Source organism: Gobio gobio (genome assembly GCF_949357685.1).
Source record: "Gobio gobio genome assembly, chromosome: 3".
NCBI classification, from domain to species: Eukaryota; Metazoa; Chordata; class Actinopteri; order Cypriniformes; family Gobionidae; genus Gobio; species Gobio gobio.
This window is the reverse complement of record NC_137099.1, coordinates 65,200,521-65,221,331: the sequence shown is the minus strand read 5'-3', so window position 1 is coordinate 65,221,331 and position 20,811 is coordinate 65,200,521. Positions and strand designations below refer to the sequence as shown.

The following is a 20,811-nucleotide window of genomic DNA, read 5'->3' as shown; positions in this document are numbered from 1 at the left end:
CAAGAGAGGATAGTTCCTCTGCACCAGTCTATCTGAGGGCTGTGGTCAACGAGCCAGGGATGGCCCAAAACCACGGGGGTAAAGGGAGAATGAAAAATAAAAAAATAAATAGTCTCTCAATGATTGCCAGAGACGGTGAAACTCACCAGAATGGTAGCACGGCAAACATTGGCAAGAACGCTACCATCTAGGGCAAAAACAGGAGTAGCCTCCTTAAGGTCTGTGAGAGGGATGCCCTGGTCAAGAGCCCAGGCCTCGTCAATGAAACTTCCCTCCGCTCCTGAGTCGATCAAGACTTGACATGAGACAGCGAACCAGTCCAGCGGAGGTTGACAGGGAAAGTAGTGCGTGAACGCATAGGAGGGGCTTGAACCGAAGCGCTCACCAGTATCCCTCTCTCTACTGGTGAGCTCTGGCTTTTACTTGACATGATGAGACGAAGTGATCCGCCGCTCCGCAGTACAAGCACAGGCGACTCGTGATACACCGCTAACGCTCAGCGGAGGCGATGCAAATACCCCCCAGCTGCATGGGCTCAGAGTGGGAACAAGTTGGAAAGAGAGGTTGTGGGTGACAGAGCGGAGAGGAGGGATCTCTCCAGGTTATGAGCACGGCGGCGCGAGTCAAAACGCCTCTCCACGCGGATAGCCAGGTTGATCAAAGTGTCAAGGCGGGTCGGAGTCTCCCGGGAAAGTACCTCGACCTTGATGTCCGCACCTAACCCCTCCAGAAAACGAGCGACTAGTGCAGGTTCGTTCCAGTCACAAGAGGTAGCCAGCGTGCGAAACTCAATTGAGAAATACGTGACTGACCTCTTCCCCTGGTGGAGGGTAGAAAGAAGGCGCGAGGCTTCAGCACCATAGGCAGAGCGGTCAAACACTCGAAGCATCTCCTCCTTGAAGAGAGTGTACTGACCCAGACACGCAGCCTCAGAATTCCACTCAGCCGTTCCCCACTCCCGTGCACGTCCCGTCAGGAGCGAGACCACGAAAGCGATCTGGGAGCGATCCTTGGCATAAGTCAGGGGCTGTAGCGAGAACACAACTTTACATTGAGTCAGGAAAGGACGGCACTCGGTGGGCTCACCAGCATAGCAGGGCGGATTATTAACTCTGGGTTTGTGTGCGTCGAGAGGTCTTGAAGAAGCCGCTTCAGCACGGGAACGATTCAGCTGGATGGAAAGATCAGTCACCTGGACGGCCAATGTCTCAACGGCGTGACGGGCGGCATTCAACTCCACCTCGTACTTGACCAGCATGACACCCTGCATCTTGAGGGCAGTCAGAAAAGGGTTCTCCTTCGCTGGGTCCATTATGGCCAGATTATTCTGTTATGGATGAGAGAGAGGACCCAAAGGCGAAAGCAGGTAAATAAGTCTTTTAATTTGAAAATAAGGAAACGGCCGCTGAAGCCGATGAAAAAAGAAGAAAGTCTTTCATCAAATAACAAACTCAAGATGCTGTAGACCCGGATAGGCAGACTGGTCCGTAGATGCAAAGCGGCGGTGATGAGCAGGCGGCTGTTGTGAGGAGTACTCAAAAGTTCCGATGGTAGTAATCAGCGGCAGGCGATCTGGGCAGAGCACAAACTAAGCAAAAACAAATGAACAGGTCTCGTAGATTTAAAGGTCTAGTAGACCAGACGGGACAAGACAGGGGAAGGTGAAAAAAGGCTCTGACACATCTGTAAACAGAGTTAATAATCTGGCAGAGAACAAAGGATCAACAAGGACTAGAAGTAGAGAAACCAATCAGGAGAAAAAGGGGAACAGGTGTGGAAAGAATGAGCGTGATGGCAACAGGTAATGAGGGGCAGGTGAATCCAAGTGAGTGTATGCGTGTGTGTGCCTGGAGGAAGGGCGTGAGTCTAAGAATGACCAGCAGAGGGAGAAAGCGAGAAGAGCCAGGATCATGACAGAGGGAGCATCCCTCCCTCCAAATTCTCTTTGAGAAGACCATAGTAAAACAGGCTAGGAAAAAATTATAGTGGACCCTTCACCATGTCCTGCACTCAGAGTACGAACTGCTCCCATCAGGCAGACGCTAGGGTTCCAATCAAATACAGGAAATGATACCTCAATAGGTATAAAAACTCTTTCATCCATTTATCAGTGAATCTCCAAAATTCAGGTGGGTGTAAAATGAGGGGCTGTGTTGTAGGTACTGCATGCACTTATGCCTGCACTTGTTTCTGTGTTTGTTAATGCACTATAATTGTATGTATTTTTATGTGGCAGCCTGTATGTCCAAGGCAAATTTGCCTAGGGACAAAAGTGTAATCTTCAATCTTTATAGCCCCCGTTTCTTGTGAGATCGCTTCCATTCTCTCTTTTTCTACAGGAGTTTTTGGATGGTGGACGCACTCCGTGCTCAAATTTTACACAGCAGCTATTGTGGTGTACCACACCCCTATAGCTGGCCAGTCAATTGGGAAACATGACCTGATGGTCAGATTTCTCATGGAGGCCAAGAGGTTAAATCTGCCCCAACACAGTCCGTCTCTGGGACCTGTCCATTGTCCCGAGGGCACTCAGGAGCCCTCCGTTTCAGCCGCTCACGACAGCCAACCTGCTCTCCTGCTGGCTCCAGCATCGGTCAAGCAAATTTTACTTTAAAGTATGCTGAACACACTGTATTTCTTGGCTGCTTAATGAAAGTTGTTTGATGACTCCTCTGTGTTTATCAGTCCTGGTGGGAACACTCGTTTTACACGTATTTGGTGCTCCCTATTATTGTGGGTGTATTATTGACATGTAAAAGTTTAGACCACAAATATAAGGCAACTTAATTTTTTCAGATGTATTTCCAAGAAAAAACTATTGTCTTATATTTGTGTAGACCCTCTGGTTCGCACCTCTAAGCGGGACGTGAACTCAGGCCCGTCTGCATGGGAGACGGGCGCTCTAACAAGGATGCTAAAGATCACAGTCTCTAGCGTCAGTCACTAGAGCGCCTCTTGAGATCAGGGGAGTGAGGTTTACACCCACAGCTCTTACTGGCCTATGTCCGTTTCACTCACCCCCCTAAACCTCACTCCCATCCGGGTCACGGCACCAAGTGTAACTGGTCTGTTGTCTGTGTTGTGTTTTGTGTAGTTATACACGGGACAGCAGGCAGCAGTTTCACTGATCTTTTATTCCTCCCTGATATAAACACAAATAATCAGCCTCTTAGAGAGTGAATTGCCCTTGTTTTCACTCTTCAATGCATTAAGAATGCTAAAAAGGGAAGCGGAGGAGACAGAACAGGAAATTATGTTGACACAACAAATAAAGGGGAAAGCACTCACTTCGATCACACAGCCACATCAGGTACATGAGAATGAACTATTTTGTGTGAATTCTCACAAGTAATACATGTATTTAACAGTATACTTTGTATACATGTTACATTCAGAACAATACGGTATAACACTGCTACAGTACTGAAAATAACAATAAAAAAGACTAAATAATCAAGCTAGATCAACCTGGTATTTCTAAACTGTGAGTAGAAAAGACAAAACGAGCTTGAAAATGATACAATGTAAATTATGAGAAGGACGAAGAGGATTTCTTTTGGTTCTTAATATGCTTGTGAATGTATATTATATTATATTATTTAAAAGGAACTCATTTGTGTTGTGGTGTTGGTTGTGGAAACACAGCTGTAAACCACAGTTGTTTCTGTGTCCTTGTCCTCTAGATTACAGTGACGTCCAGTGTCTTTGATCTATAAACACAGGAAACAAGAGTTAGTTAGTTAATTAGTTAGTTAACAGACCCCGATTTCAATGAGGGGAGACATCTATTTTTGAGAATCTAGCTGCTGGAGATTCAAATATCAAAGTATTGAAAATACTGTTTCAACATCATCAGTGTCAAGCAAGAAATAAAACTCAGGTTGTGTTTCAGGGAATCTGTTTATGCAAGAAACAGAAAAATACAAAACAGACTCACCCGTTCATAAATCACTGGATTAAACACTATAATGGTGGACGACAGCAGACCTGAGCAACAGATCAACAGTACAGTCTTACTCAGATTATTGCTTTACTCATTATAATTTAATTCAGATTCTCAAACGTGTCATCCCAAACCCAATGTAAGGGATAGTTCACGCAAAAATGAGAATTAGGCCATGGCTTACTCCCCCTCAAGTTTTCTTTCAGATGAACACAATCAGAGTTATATGAAAAAATCCTGGCTTTTTCGAGCTTTATAATGGCAGTGAATGGCAGCCCAAAATTTTAAGCCCATAAAAGTGCATGTATTGATTAAAAAACTATTCCTCATGGCTCCGGGGTGTTAATAAAGGCCTTCCGAATTGAACCGTTGGGGATTTGAAAGAAAAAGTTTAACTGGCGGGACGATGTCATCAGACGTAGCGTAAGCGTTTTGAACTTCGAGAGGCGTTACACTTTCTTCATAAATTGAATACCGAAGGCAGTCCCCAAGAAGCTAGATATTTTACTTCATAACGTGAAAAATATGGATATTTTTCTTACAAAACTCGCTCAATTTGCTTCAGAAGGCCTTTATTAACCCCCCCAGTGGAGTACTTTTTTAATGGATGGCCATTACAAAGCTTGGAAGAGCCAGGATATTTTTAATATATCTCTGATTGTATTCGTCTGAAAGAAGAATGTCATACACACCGAGGATGACTTGAGGGAGAGTAAATCATGGGCTAATTTTCATTTTTGGGTGAACTATTCCTTTAATCTTCAGTGTATTGTTGTATGCTCAAAATGCTGAAACATTAGAGAAAAGGAATGTGAAAAAATATTACCATCAGTCTTGTTTTTCTTCCTCAAAGCCACTATAACCAGTGGAACTGCTATCAGGAGTAAAACCAAAGCCTCCACAGTGACCATGATCACAAATGAAACACAAGAGCGAAACACTGTCTGACATACAGTAAAAATAAAGAAAATATAAAAAAACAACATCCAGAATAGAAACTGAATAATAAGAGGCATATGAAGATTACTGAAATTCATGTTACTATGAAAACTGCTTGGCAGAATTCTTACTTCCTGTTCAAATTGACAGTAGCTGTTTTTTTTTGTTTTTTTTTCCATTTCTATTTTTATGCACATTTTGGGATATTACGTATAAAAAAAACACTGGATGGAAATGGCAAGATGAACATACATACATTTTAGCATAAAAAACATGCACTCAATTGAGAGGGTTACATTTCTCATCCCACAAGAAGACATGCACATAAACTCTGATGGAATCACTTTTACCAAATATTGCTAACATTCATATGTGTGTATATGCACTACTTTAACATCAAGACGAGGCAATGAAGTTGTTGTGGGAGAAACTAATCAAGAATAGCAGTCTCATGCAGCAGCAATCGTTCTCCTCTCCGCCATGTTTAAAGTTTATCTCACGCACAACTCAAACACTTGGGTATCAAAATTATCTCAGAGTTTCCCAGTGGTAAATACGACTTGGTAGGGCATTCATATCCAATTTCTGACTAGGAAACTCATGTTTACGATAATTCAGATTAAGCACATCGATAATAGCACATTAAGGCAGCATGAGATACAAGAGTAGCGCTGGTTCCGGCTCGAGATGGGCGGTGTGGTCCGATATACAGTGTTATGGAGGACGGCGAATGTTAGGAAAACATCCTCGACCAGAGGAGACACCTACAAAAAATCACAAAAAAATGGTAAAGAAATAAAATGAATATGTATTTTAGTCATTATTCATTCCATCATGATGATGACCAGCCGCCACTAATCAGACTTAAGCCGTACAAAGAGCCATTTACAGTATATGATATGTGACCCTGGAGCACAAAATCAGTCATGAATCTCACGGGTATATTTGTGGCAATAGCCAACAATACATTGTTTGGGTCAAAATGATCTTTTCTTTTATGCCAAAAATCTTTAGGATATTAGATCATGTTCCATGAAGATATTTTGTAAATTTCCTACCGTAAATATATATGAAATGTATTATTAGTAGTAATATGCATAGCTAAGGACTTCATTTGGACAACTTTAAAGGAGATTTTCTCAATATTTATATATTTTTGCACCCTCAGATTCCAGATTTTCAAATAGTTGCATCTCGGCCAAATATTATCATATCCTAACAAACCATACATCAACGGAATGTATAATGTATAAATCAAGATGATGTATAAATCTCTATTTCAAAAAAATGTACCCTTATGACTGGTTTTGTGGTCCAGGTTCACATATGCAATGCATTTCCATCCAGGATGTTGCGTCTGGTCAACCAGCATTATCACTTCAATTTTGATGTTCTACATTGTCATTAATCCAAATGCAGAATTATTCAGTGATATTTATGTTAAAGAACTCACCAGACTGGACTGAAGCATCTTTTCCTGATGTTCCATTGCCGCCCATATACAGAAGAGAGATCAGGCATCACAATGACATTGTTTAATTGACATTAAAACACATTTAATGTCTAATTTGTAACTGTTCCTCACCTGAAACATGAAGTCGGATCTCTGTGAAAAGGGGAGTGTAGATCTGGTTAATGGGGGCTATTCCACAGAAATACACCCCGGCATCATGTCTACTCACATCAGTAATAGTCACAGTGAAGAAATGTTCCTGTTCGTTTACATTCAGAGAAAATCTCCCTTCGGTGATCGAACTTCCAAATACACCAATAATAACCTCTAATGATCCATTCTGCACTTTGAACAGTTGCTTGGGTTGATCTTTGTATCCCTCTGGATATTTGCAGTGGATGACAGCAGTAGTTAATACATGAGCAGTCAGTTCCTCTGATCTACCGCAACACAGCTCTGAAAACAAGAGGATCTCAATTTAAAAAGTGTAACAAATGCTGTAAAATTACATCTCAGGAATAAACATAAGGGGATAAACACAAAAGGCCTGACAGAGCAAGCGAGTAATGTGGTAAATATTCATTCTCACCTTGTTTCACATTCAAATTCACCTCCTGAATCCCTTTACACTTATATTTTCCGCTGTCGTTTATGGTCAGGTTTCTAATGAGCACATTAATAAAGCCCAGAGATTTATCCTCAGTCATAGAGAATCTCTCTTCTGGGATCCATAAATCATCCTTTACTTCTGTCATGGTTGTACATTCACTGCCAGACACTTTGCAGAAGCTTTTTGCACTTTCTCTAGTTTGCACATTTTTAGGATGATATATACATTTGATGATGACACTTCCTCCAGTCACGACATCAGCAGCATCACCCATGGGACCTGTCATTCAAAATTCAGTTCCTCTTTTAAGAGCCTTACATTCAAAACAATCTCAGAAAGAAATGCACAAATTAAAACAGATCAAACACATAATAGCACACACAACAATGCTTGTGATTCAGCATCAGTTGAGCAAATACAGGTTGTGATATTGTAATTAAAACAACGTCTGACCTTTAATCAGGAAGAGAGTGAAGAAGAGGAAGGTCTTCATAATCACGATTGATAAAACTGTGAACTTGACCCCGTGGATCCGCTTGTATTGTGTTCAGCAGTCAGAGACACTGTCAGTTCTTCTGTTGAGTCTGATTTTATCTTGAGCTCCTAAAGAGTTTGTTTTATAAAACAAACAGCTCCACCTCTTCCTTTTCCTCCTTGCTAAATTCTTCTGACTCAATGTGATGAAATATTCCTGCTGTCACTGACGCACAGAAAGTTAAACCCATGGCCAACTTTCTGTTCTTTTGTCTTATGTGCAGGTTTGAAGCTTCTGCCACACACATTAGCACACATTTACAGATATAGTCTAAAAAACACTTGCATCCAAATGTGGCTTGATATCAGTATTTGAAGCTTTTTTTCTTAATTCAGGATGTACTCACTGACTATTACCCAATAAATAATTGTCAAACCAGAAAACTGGAGATTGTTCAAAATGTTCAAAATGGCACGTTTAATGTTTAAACAGAAGAGAACAAGTGCAGTATATAAACCAAATAAGTCAAACGATGACCAGTTAAAGGTGATTCTGCGGGTTAGTGTCCCTGTGATCACTTTGAATATAAAACACCTGATAAACTGAGAGCTTTATAAAACAAACACACATGCAGACGATGAACTTTATAACACAGACATGATATGAACACGGAGCATGATTCATTCAGCATGCATTAATATCCCAGTCTCATAACTGATATGGCATCTAAGGCCCTTCTGCTCCAGATGAGGCATGTCTAAACATGCACAGTGCAGTTAGAAAATATAAATAAACAGTTGCAGTAAGTAAAATTCACAATGAAAACATATCTGTAAGTGGTTCCTTTTTCTCCGTTTCTAAATGATTTTGTATGTGAAAACCACCTAACAACCCTGCTGTGGTGTAAACAAGTGTCCTGTCGGGTTGTTTTCTAGCAGGTGTTATGCTTTTGTTTTTATTTCATTTGTCTACAGTTTCTATTATCTGTCATTTATAATGAAGTCATTTTGTCACACCGATAAATGTCAGACAGCAAACACAGAGTGCATATCAAGTGTGTTACATGCAAACAAATGCTACCCCAGATAGCAAACCACCATCAAAATAATGTTAAATCAATGTTAATGTGTCAGTGTTAACCGCATTGAATCAACATCACTTTTAAACCCGCAATTAATGTTGAAAAAATGTAATCCAAAAATCAATGGTAATGGAATTGAATCAATGTTTCAATGTGATGTTGCTTCAACAACTACAACTGACTTAAAGCCACACAGCCTGAACTCAACTGGAGATAAGTCAATAAATCTCTCAAGATCTCAGCAGAAGCCCTTATTGAGAATTAACAGAGGTTTAGATGTTGATGTTTTATTGAAAATATGTGGTCGTCATTATGGTGATCAGTGTTTCCTTTAGTTTGACACTTGGCTTTTTATGTGACTTTGTGGTTATGCCACAAAGCATGCTGGGAGCCATGAGTTTTATACTATTAAGTATCTCGATCGGTCGATAATCGCTTTGGGATGATTGATCGGCGGTCTCCAAAAAGGCCGATCTCATGAACCGATCGCATGCTGACGACACATAAAACCCGCACCTGCCGTGAGAGCTAGGGCATGATATGCAGCGACACCGTCTCATTCTCTTTCCAGCGCGGGTAAAATAATTATAATGCTGAAGGTGAGGTACAATTCATATTTCTATATTAAATAACTTACGCAGTCATTTGAAAACGTTCTGTGGGACGTAAGTTCACAAACTGCGCGCGCTCTCTCTCTCCCTTTCAAAATGCTCAAATGGCTTCACATCAGCGCATCGCTTCTGCACTAAAATCGAGCTGCTCAGTTGACACAGGATTTGCCACTTTGCACAATCGAGGCAGTGTCGCATCGTCACTAAAGTTTATCATTTGCATTTATTTTTAAGTCTTGCCAGTGTTCAAACCGCACTCGCACGCACGGTCTGGACACACACACACACACACACACAATCTCACAAAAAGCTTGCGAGTACAAATTGCGCTGAAATGGTCAGATACACACAAATGATTGTACTAAATTACCGTCTTGACGAGTATGCACGTAAACCCCGTCGTGACTCGCGAGTGAACATTTTATGCAACTGCATGTAACTGTAACCATGTTCACTCTTAAAGGGACAGCTGTCGAATAAACTGCTGCTGTCTCTGAGTTTCTCTTTGTCTAGTGTTGTTTGATGAACCTTTATGACACTCACTGCTCTTGAATGACTAACTTTGTCAATCTTAAGTGTAAGGATTAATCTAATTTAATTTATTCAGGGAAGACCAATATTAATTTACATTTGATTTCTTATTAAATGTCTTTTGTATTTCTTACCTCAATACTAATGTTAGACCTACCTGAAAAATTGTTTTTAAAAACAAAAATGCACTGCATGATCAAATATTTAGGTGACATAATTATATACATTTATTATATACATTTATTTGGGAAATATGGCCTACAGTAGCCTTAAGTTATCTCATTTTCTAAAATAAACACTTGGTGGTTCTTCAAGATCTTGACTCAGTTAATTTAGAGTTAGTTTCATTTCTACAAATGGTGCAAACTCTGCAAGATTATAGATAAAAGATTGCCATTCCTCTGCCATTCTGTGATCGGCAGTGATCGGCAATCGGCAGATCATGATCTTGGTGATCGGTAATCGGTGATCGGCCCCAAAAATGCTGATCGGAGCATCTCTACTATTAAGTGGCAGCCTCCCCTAGTTTCTCTTGAAGCCGATACGGAAGTGACTTAAACTGCAGTTCATGGACTGGCCACTAGAGACAGACTCTACAGCAGAAGAATACATGTTCACAGTCTGGGACAAACTGTGGTTTTGGTCTATACGGCTAATTTTGCCCTTCATGACGACTGTGAGGGGGATACATTTTTTTATAACTAATTTTTTTACATTATATAAAGCCTTAAAGTTCTGCACAATTAAGGGCGTGGCCCCTTTGACATCTGGGTGTTCCCGTAGTAATCAAAATTCAGATTGTCTGATTTGTTTCAAGAGTAGTTGGTGAATATCATCTATTAATGACAAATGTCCACTTTTGTGAATTGAGTGAATTATTCTACTTTATGACGCTGAAAACCTGACCATCTTTGTTTCCATTTTTTTGCAACAAATGATGTGTTTTGGTAAACACTATTACAAAGACCACAAGCGCACATAAAATGCCAAGAGTCAAACTACCCAACTAAAGCAAACATTGATCACCATAATGGTAACCACACATTTGCAATAAATCATCAACATCTAAACCTCTGTTAATTCTCAATAAGAGCTTCTGTAGACGTCTGACAGAAATAAAGTCAGTCTGGTTAGTAATGTGTGAAGCTGATAATGCTGTTTGTGGAGTTGTTTAATCCTCCTCTGCTGAGATCTTCAGAGATTTAATGTCTTCTTTTATCTTCAGTTGATTTCAGGCTGTGTGGCTTTGAGTCAGTTGTAATTGTTGTGTTTCATTTTCTGAACCAAAATCACATTGTAACATTGATTCAGTGCCATTACAATTGATGTTTGGATTCAATTTCAAAAATTTGTAAACATTAATTGCGGGTGCAAACATGTTGATTCAATGCAGATTTGATTTAACATTATTTCAATGGTTGCTTGCAATCTGGGACTAGAGTTATTCCTCACAATTAACTTCACATTTATGAGCTGTTTTTGAGTAACCGCAAGCGTAGCTCATTAATTTTACTGTGAACATGTTCCACTAACCACAAATTAGCATAAAGTCACAGAATACTTCTTGTTTTGATTGTAATTTGTACCTGTGCTGTCTTTCTTTACAATAAAAGGCTCTTGATTTGAAATATTGTATCTAATGAAATGGCATTCATACAGTTTGACTTAAGCACACTGTACACCAGAGATGTTCACAAGTCTTTCATCTGGATTCTGGGTCAAGTCTGGAGTCTTTTGTCAAGAGTCGGAGTCGAGTCTCAAGTCATTTTATGTCTTACAAAAAAAAAAATTCATATTCAAATATCCTTTTTTTTTTTGGACAAAATATATGACCTTTCTATCATCGGTTTTGTTTGTAATAAATGTCCTAAGATGTAAGGGATACATCCAGCCTGTTACGTTATAATTCATTATAAATGTAAAATGAAAAGACAATTGTCCTGGCAACAAGACGAGTAGTCATTTTCAATACAGTCGCAGAATGGACACAAGATGGCGTCAGTCACGTTTGCTATACGGCGTTGTTATTGGCGACAGACATTATCAGAAAATGTCAAACCTCCGAACGTTTCTATAGTTGTTGCTTGTCAATAGAAAACTGTACGCATGCTGATTGTGATATGCGCTTTAAGAAATAAACGGATTAACATCTTTCTATCTCTCTCTCGTAGACACACATTAGAGAAAAGCTGCGAAAAGATTGATAAAAGTAAAACGTAGGTTTAAAGGTTAGATTTTATTAATGTTTTTACCTTTCACTCTTTGCATTACTCTGCATGCAATATCAGTTACTTTATAACATCTAACTTCTCAAGTCGAGTCAAGTCTGAAGTCATTTCAGGTCGAGTCCCTAGTCAAGTCTGAAGTCTCATAAAATGCGACTTGAGTGCGACTCGAGTCCGAGTCACTAACTCGAGTGCCCATCTCTGCTGTACACATTAACATTTCCCTGTAATCATGACCAGATTCCATAAAGAGCAATGCAATACAGTAATAATCTCTCAGGACTAGTTGAGTGACGTGCGGTGACTGACCGTGGTGTAATCAGAGTAAATCTCCTCGTTATTGAAAGTGACTTTAGCATCACTGAGAGACTCTTTGTGCTTCTGGAAACGGACAGACGCATACAGAAGCTCATCAGAGGGGTTTGTGGGTAACTTTACTGTTGAATACAACATGTCATGTGGATCAGAAGAGTCTGCAGGAAGCTTAGCATTGGAATATAACACATTGTCCTCAGTTCCCGAGACGGAGCGCTGTCTGACGTCTCTGATATTCTCATAGTCGCATGCAGCCTGAGGGGCCTGAAAACAGACAAGAGATTTACACTAGATTCAGTTCAGGAAATAACAGGCAGATTCACAGAGAGAGGATTTTACAAATTCACAAATATAATAAAATAAATATTCACCCTATCTATTTTTTAAAGGCATGCTATTGTTATTAATTTTCTTTCTTGAAGTGCATTCAGTTCCGCCTCCATTTTTGAGTGCCACGCCCACATCTCAGCATCCAAGTCTCCACTCGCCATCCTTTTTTGATAATTAATTTCACTCGGATGTACATCACGATACGGAAGAATAGATCTGTCACTACTCTTGTTTTCATTGCAACTTTCGTCTTTTGTTTACATTGCAAGTTATCACAATTTATCATTAATTTCCAGCCCTGAACTGTGGGGTCGCTGCTGGTCCGTCACATGTTCTGTATTTCCTATAGTTCTAGTTCTGCTAAATATGCAAAACACAGTCAACAAACTGTTGAATAAACAAGAAACTAAATGCCCCTCACCTCTCTGCCTCTCATCTCTGTCCCATCTGTGGAAGGGTGCTGATCTGTAGAATAACATGAGTAAAGTCAAGTTAAGTCATTTCTAAAGCACTTTAAACAATGCAGACTTTTTCAAGGCAGTTTCACAGTACAAGACAGGGAAATAACAGTGTTAATGTTGCAAAGTTCTTCAAGTAATGAAAAAAACTATTATATATGTAGCAGCTCTAAACAGATGTAACATAGTGATCCACTGAAGGCAAGCTTTCCGAACCCAAGTGCAGTTTATTTATAAATCAAAACAAACGATGACTTGACTTGAACCGACTTGAACCGAACCGACTTGACCCGAACCGACTTGACTTGAACCGAACCGACTTGACTTGAACAAAGAACTCACCAATAGTGGGTTACAGGAAACAATACTCGACAAGGGAACAAGGCAAACGTAAGCAAAATATGAGTCGTCTTTGTCAATTTGGACATGGGTGTCTCAAAACATGCAGTATTGGAGTGTCTTCAAGAATAAGGCCAGGAAAAAAAGTCATCTAAAAAGTTACAGATACATTTTCCATGAAATCAGATGACAACTGGCTTAGACTGCGAATGTTATCTGAATTTAGAATCGTACAGTGAAACAGTAGCACGTCACACAAGACCAGCAGACCATTAAATCATGTGTGTTTGCGTGTGTTTGATCCTCACCTCGTGTCTTGATGTATCTTAATTTGTATAATAACAGGACTGACACTGCCATCAGCAGTAGAGACACACAAACGCAAGAGATGATGATTCTGTCAGAAAAATCTAGAGAACAATCAGACGGTAATGAGTTTAATCTCTAAACCAAATTTTCATAAACAGTATAATATATTGTTTAGCTTTAGTTTTGATGTAATGTAATATCATTTGCATCTGTGAATTTCCTCAAATCTATTTGTGGCTGTTCAGTTCTCTCACTTCTGCTTTCATAACATGATAGGAAATCACAAACCACCAACCTTTTGCTCAACCCTTTAATCTCTAAATGTATTCTCAAAATATGTATCATTACTGATGCTAATCACCTTAAAATAGACCCAGTCTAGTTCAGGTTGCACCACATTTGCAGTTTTAATGTTCACCAGAATTTGTGGCATAATGCTGATTATCACAAAAAATTATTTTGATTATTTTCACGACAAGACTATAAAAGGGGGGCGATTTTTGGAGGGTTTAAATACAATATAGATATTGCTTTTAAATTTGTCGTTTATGGCGTTTAGTTTAAAATAGTTTAAAAAACTAAAATCAATTATAATTAGAAGCATAAAAATTGACATTGAAAATTAAGGAAATACTTACTCTTCTTGACTCCGAGATTGACTTTAGTGAGGATGTGAGATCCACACCAGTATATCCCAGAATCCTCTTCTCTCAGATCAGTGATGTTTACAGTAAAGACTCCAGTAGATGCTTCACCACTGAAAGACAATCGATCATCTCTGATCGTCTCCAGTGAAACTCCATCCTTCACACACATGGAGGGTTCATGTGCTTTGCAGAAGCATTTCTGATGTCCATCCTGATGTTTGCACTGGATTGACATGTCGTCTCCTTCATACTTAGTCAAGTTCAGCTCTGGAAATGATGAGAAATATAAGAACATCAATTCACAGCCATAGTTTGGCATATTCAGATGAATAAACCTTCCTCACCCTCGTTCATGATGATGATCAGATGAGTGTAAAGATAATTCACGTCTCTCTCTAATGTCACTGCACACCAGTATTTCCCAGCATCCTCTGCTGTCAGTCCAGTGATGGTCCCAGTGAAGACACTTACAGCGAAGTCATTATTCAGAGTCAATCTGCCAGTCTTGGTCTCTTTCTCTTCTCTCACAGTCTCCTTGAGAGTATTTCTATCTCTAGTGGAGCACTTCCCCTTACAGAGAGACTTTGACTTTGATTTATAGATTGAATCATAAGGGCAGATGATCTCAGCAGATTCTCCTTCACGTCTCACTACTGGAGACACTGCAAACACACAAACAAAGACATTTAACACATGATTCTGAATCGACGGAATTACAATAGAAAACAGTTCATATAAGCTGAAAATGCCTGGAGGCCGAGGTGATGAACAGTACGGTAAGAACAACAGTCCAAGGTGACGCCAAAAGGAGCGAGGAGCCAAGGTGGAGCCGAGTGGTCCACAGGCCTAGGTGGCGTAATAGGCTGGGTGGCCCAAGGCGTAGCCAGGGCATCCACGCACCAAGATTGAGCTGGAAATATTAGGCCAGAGGCAGATTGGAGCCTCAGAGGGGAGTCAACAAACGATGAGCAGAGGGACAGAAGATAGCCAGGGAAGGGGTAGAGTAACTGGATGCTTTAGGCAGAGGAGCTGGGAGATGGAGGCTGGGCTCCATCAATGACGATGGGGCCTTGGAGCTTAGCGGGACTAGTGTATATGGGAGACTTTTGGGAATAAGTTCCAGTTCCTTAAATAAGTGTATGGCAAGGCTCAACCCACCCTCAGTGGTGGGAGTATGAGGGGGGCTCCACTTCATGCCATCGTACTCCACAAGAACACCCACAGGAACGGACGCAACTGGTCAGACTCCCTGCAGGGCTCCTTTGTGGAACTTTGAGGCTGAGACTTGCAGTTCCCATGAGGGTGCCGACGGAGGCTCCCTTCGGAACCCTATGGAAGAAGTTCCTGAGAAGTTTCTCTCACTAAAAACTATCTTTCTGTGTGCAATTCGTTTCTCAAAGAATTAGAGTCTCTTGGTTTCACCCTCGTGCTTGGAATTTGCGCATAGCATAGTTAAGGTCTTCCTTCACCCTAGGTTAGGCTATATTCTCAAGGTTCATACTAATATTGTAAGACCAATTATACTGCAGGCCTTCTGTCTTCCTTTTTCCGGACATCAGACCAGAAGATACTGAATCTGCACTGCCCTGTAATGGCCTTAGATGCTTATGTCCACAGAGCTCTGTGGAGAAAGTCTGAACAACTGTTCATTTGCTTTGGATCACCTAGGAAAGGGTACCCTGCATCTAAGCAGAGGATGAGCAAGAAGGTGGTTGAGGCCATCTCACTTGCTTATGAGTCGGCCGGTCAGCCTTCACCCTTGGCTGTATGAGCCACTCTTTTAAATAAATACTCAGGTGCAGACTCCATTGTCTCTAGAGACAGAAGGATGCCATGAAAAAAAAAAAAAAAAAAAAAAAAAAAAAAACTAGGAGTATTGCTCCTTCCAAAGCATTACTGTCAGGAGTTTCCCTCCAGGATGTTTGTGATGCGGCAGGCCGGTCCTCGCCACACACATCCGTGAATTTCTATGAACTTGACCTTGGCTCCACTCCAGGGGCACCAGGATTTCACACAGATGGGCACTTTCTCATATGGAGATGTGGGTATTGCGTTCCCACGGCGATGAGGCAGCGGGAGTTCCCTTGAAAGGGAACATCTAGGTATGTATGTAACCTTAGTTCCCTGAAGAGGCAACGAGACGCTGCGTCGCCCTGCCATACTCCCTGCATTTCCGTGATCAACTTGCTTCAGGCTTTATCAGAAGCTCTGTTTTCTACCAGATGGTTACATCATGGCGTGCCACTGTTAGTTAGGGGTGTGCATTGGCACTGCCCTCACAATTCGATTCGATTACGATTCACCAGGTAACGATTCGATTCAATTCGATTCTACGATGCATTGCGATGCATCAAAATTCTACTGCACACAACAAGGCAAATTTTTAATCAGTCATGAGGCAATACAAGCAGTCAGATATTGAACAACAGATTGTATTGGCTGCTATGTGTGTATTATCATTCTCCTATATCTTTGACATAAATGTCATTAAATAAAATAAAATTGAATGGTACAGGGTTTTGGATATGGCATTTTCAAACCTGAAAAAGAAAACATAAATCACTGCTTTCAGTGCTTTGAATGAGAAATGTTTCTCTTCTCTCTGCTTTAGAACCATTTGAAATGATATAGAGCAATAATAACCAACTAAGCCAACTTTTTCCAGCAGTGAACATAAGTGTTTTTTTTTACACTCAGTAAAAAGCTCTAAGACAGGGCACTTCATGAACTCCAGTGCAAATATTAATCCGTAATTACAGTCACACTATTGTAACAACAACCACCACCCAGGCACCCAGCAATAAAAATATTCAGTGCAACACACACAGTAACGTTGACACTAGCGACTCGTCAATTCTCGTGCTTGATTTTAGTCTGGCAGGCGCGTTAGCAGGGCGTAAGCAGCGCATATTTTTTCCGGCGCCCATGTTAACAGATTAGAGCATTCACATCGCACGCAGAGGCGGCACGGCAGCTCAGCGCATCGCAGGAGCAGGAGCAGGAGCAGCAGTGCCGCGATCGTTTCGGCGCCGAGTCTATTTTTGCCGCGCTGCTCACGCTGATTTAAAGCCACAGTGGATTGTTCTTGATCAAAACTGACCAGATTAACATGGAAAATAACAAATTTCACCATGAAATCATGTAGTGAAGTGCCCCGTGTGTTTCACAATCACAGCATATGCTGCCCATCATAAATCAAAGCACGAGACAGACGGGGCTCGGAGGAGAAGACCGGAAAATGTGACATAATGTTCAATATTTGTCTGTATTTGCGATATCTGCGCGAGACAAATGCTGCCAGTGTGAATCCACAATGGGGGCGTGGGCTCCCGCTCTCCATACCCACCGCGCTCCTGCCCTGCTAACGCGTGCGGTGTGAAGCCGGCGTCAGAATCCGAAATGTGCCCAGATGTCCGCTTTCCAAGCTTTGGGTGCGTTTTTAATCACCCGTCTATCGCTGTCATCTCCCTCCGCCTCAGCCATCTTGATTGTTGTTGTTATGACCCTGGAAGTAATTGAAACTTCACAACTTTATTGTCCAACTCAAGGCCAGAAAATAAACGGTGACATAATCGATTATGGCACTTTGCCGCATCGATGCTGAATCGTGCATGCCCCGCATTGCGATGCATTGCTGAATCGATTATTGTTGACACCACTACTGTTAGTCAATACAATGAAATGCTCTGAATTCACTCACTGATGAGGTTGAGCTGAATTTTGGTGGTCTGGGAGATGAAAGTCAAATATGTGTCTCTGGTTTCTGCTCCACACCAGTAAACTCCAGCATCTCTCACACTCACATTACTGATGCTCACTGTAAAAACTCTCTCTTCATTTCTCTCAGATGAACCACTCATTTGTGTCACTGTAGATGTGCTGATGGTTTGGCAGATGTGATTATCATCCTCTTTGCAGAAATAAACTTTATGTTCCTCTGGGATCCGACAGGTGATGTTGACTTCATCACCAAGATGAGCAGATTCAGTCAAAAATGTTGCATCTGTAAACCAAGAGAAATTACGTAAAAATCAGAACTGATATTTCATACATGTGAGCTAAAGTATTGTGGTTCCTCACCGTGTGTGACGTTCAGCTGAAGTTCAGTGAAGCTCTCAGTATAGTGAGACACATTCACTCCACACCTGTATGTTCCTGCATCTGCAGCTTTCAGCTCTCTAAAAAACACCATCAAGACTCCTGCTCTGGTGTCGTCATATAAAGAAACATCTCCATTCTCCATCCATTCATCCCAAACTCCTGGATTCTTCCTCTCTGAACATCCATCTGACTCTTTACAGATGTATTTTGGCCTGGTTTTGTATTGAGGATGTTCACACTTGATCATCATACGACCTCCTGAGTGGCCAGTCACTCTAGACACGCCCACTTTAGCTGTCAATCAGATATTTTATTCACCTCATTAACTCAACATCTATATCACTGTAATTCTACAGAATAGTTTGATGGCTACATTATTTCTAATAAATCTGAATTCACTCACTGGTGAGGTTGAGCTGAATTTTGGTGGTCAGGGAGATGAAAGTCAAATATGTGTCTCTGGTTTCTGCTCCACACCAGTAAACTCCAGCATCTCTCACGCTCACATTACTGATGCTCACTGTAAAAACTCTCTCTTCATTTCTCTCAGATGAACCACTCATTTGTGTCACTGTAGATGTGCTGATGGTTTGGCAGATGTGATTATCATCCTCTTTGCAGAAATGAACTTTATGTTCCTCTGGGATCTGACAGGTGATGTTGACTTCTTCACCAACATGAGCAGATTCAGTCACACTCTTTGGATATGTTGCACCTGTAAACCAAGATGAAAATTACATTAAAATCAGTTCAGATTCAAACATGTGAGATAAAGTATTTTGGGTTCCTCACCGTGTGTGATGTGCAGCTGAAGTTCAGTGAAGCTCTCAGTATAGTGAGACACAATCACTCCACACCTGTATGTTCCTGCATCTGCAGCTTTCAGCTCTCTAAAAAACACCATCAAGACTCCTGCTCTGGTGTCGTCATATAAAGAAACATCTCCATTCTCCATCCATTCATCCTGAACTCCTGGATTCTTCCTCTCTGAACATCCATATGACTCTTTACAGATGTATTTTGGCCTGGTTTTGTATTGAGGATGTTCACACTTGATCATTATACGACCTCCTGAGTGGCCAGTCACTCTAGACACGCCCACTTTAGCTGTCAATCACAGAGCATCAATACAGCATCATACCTAATTAATTCTTCATGAACAAAGACCTCAAAAAACGTTTATACCGGACTTGATTGAGTTTGATCTACTCACTCATGATGTGTAGATGAACAGTTTTAATAATGGAGTAACTGTACCAGTGTCCGTAGATCCGAACTCCACATAAATAAACTCCTCCATCATCTGGTGTCACAGCTGTAATTCTCACAGTGAAGAGATTTTTATGCCAGTCATCAGAAACACTGAATCTTTCTTTCTGATCCTGTGATTTAGTAGTGGAGATCACTTCATCAATGATGTCATTTCTTGTTTTGAATATTGTTTTTCCATCATTCCTAAGAGTCCATGAATATTCACAGCTGAAAGCCGCAGTTTCTCCACTATTTACTATCACTGTCTTTGACGCTCCGCAACACGAATCTGTCAACATTCAAAGTTTTTATTTGTAAACTGGGAGAACTACATGAAAATACGAAACAAGAAAACAATAAGAAATTGATTATTTGTTCTACTCACTCATTATATGCAAATAATCAGTATTAATAATGGAGTAACTGTATGATTGTTCTTTGATCCAAACTCCACATAAATAAACTCCTCCATCATCTGGTGTCACAGCTGTAATTTTCACAGTCTTTTACTACACTGAGACTTTAATCTTAAAATGACTCACCTTCATCTTTGTTCACATTCAGAGTCATATCGATGGACCAGCGGCGTTCAACTCTAATCTGGTATTTTCCAGCATCATATTCACTTAATTCTCTGATGTAGATCATGAGGTTTCCCTTATTGTTTCTAAACAGTGTGAATCTTCCTTCATTAATCCATTTATCATGTTTCTTATAATGCCCTATTGTTGTCAACTGAGAGAACTTGTATATATGCATGTATTTAGCAGAGTCACTGTACCAAGTCTTCCGTGAATCAACTAGAAGACTTGCTCCAGAATATCCAGTGACACTAAAGCATCTCACTGCACCTGTCAATCAGATTGATACTGTGATCAGAAACCTCATGAACAGAAAACAGCATCATTACTGCAGTGATGAAAGAGAAAAGCTCTGACCTGAGATCAGGTAGAAAGTGAAGAAGATGAGGAGGATCTTCATTGTGAGTTGAGTTCAGTCTTCTTTCTGCTGAATCTCTCTGTCTCTACATCTGTCTGCTTTAGTTCCTTCCTCTTTCTTCAGCTCTTTATCAGTAATGAGCAGCTTTACTGGCCCCTCCCACCATCAGCACTGAATGAATATTACATTAATCACACTGAAAGAGCGCCACCTAGAGGATTTGATGGAGCATCTGGACTGGACAATTAGGTAAA

The 20,811-nt window shown here is 40.7% G+C and overlaps 2 protein-coding genes across 3 annotated transcripts; both read right to left on the bottom strand.

Moving 5' to 3' along the window:
* Positions 1-3,114: 3,114 nt before the first annotated feature.
* Positions 3,115-7,598, bottom strand: LOC307123027 (polymeric immunoglobulin receptor-like). 2 transcript variants are annotated; one of them, XR_013816120.1, is made up of 7 exons: positions 7,399-7,598; positions 6,925-7,224; positions 6,468-6,791; positions 6,336-6,359; positions 4,770-5,646; positions 3,938-3,987; positions 3,115-3,710 (listed from the first exon to the last, which is right to left on the bottom strand). XR_013816120.1 is itself a non-coding variant. In XM_079811398.1 (5 exons), exons 1-5 carry the CDS (start codon positions 7,436-7,438, stop codon positions 5,597-5,599), a joined length of 738 nt encoding a protein of 245 aa, XP_079667524.1. In that variant the 5' UTR covers positions 7,439-7,540; the 3' UTR covers positions 3,938-5,596. The 2 variants fall into 2 exon arrangements, 1 of the variants encoding a protein (XP_079667524.1); XM_079811398.1 differs by lacking the exon at positions 3,115-3,710 and having other exon boundaries at positions 3,938-5,646; positions 7,399-7,540.
* Positions 7,599-7,868: 270 nt separating this feature from the next.
* LOC307124329 (polymeric immunoglobulin receptor) lies at positions 7,869-20,002 on the bottom strand. The gene is made up of 10 exons (XM_079813424.1): positions 19,581-20,002; positions 19,160-19,474; positions 18,771-19,082; positions 18,347-18,661; positions 17,967-18,269; positions 14,611-14,928; positions 14,258-14,533; positions 13,619-13,720; positions 12,935-12,978; positions 7,869-12,447 (listed from the first exon to the last, which is right to left on the bottom strand). Exons 1-10 carry the CDS (start codon positions 19,915-19,917, stop codon positions 12,151-12,153), a joined length of 2,619 nt encoding a protein of 872 aa, XP_079669550.1. The 5' UTR covers positions 19,918-20,002; the 3' UTR covers positions 7,869-12,150.
* Between the last annotated feature and the right edge of the window lie 809 nt (positions 20,003-20,811).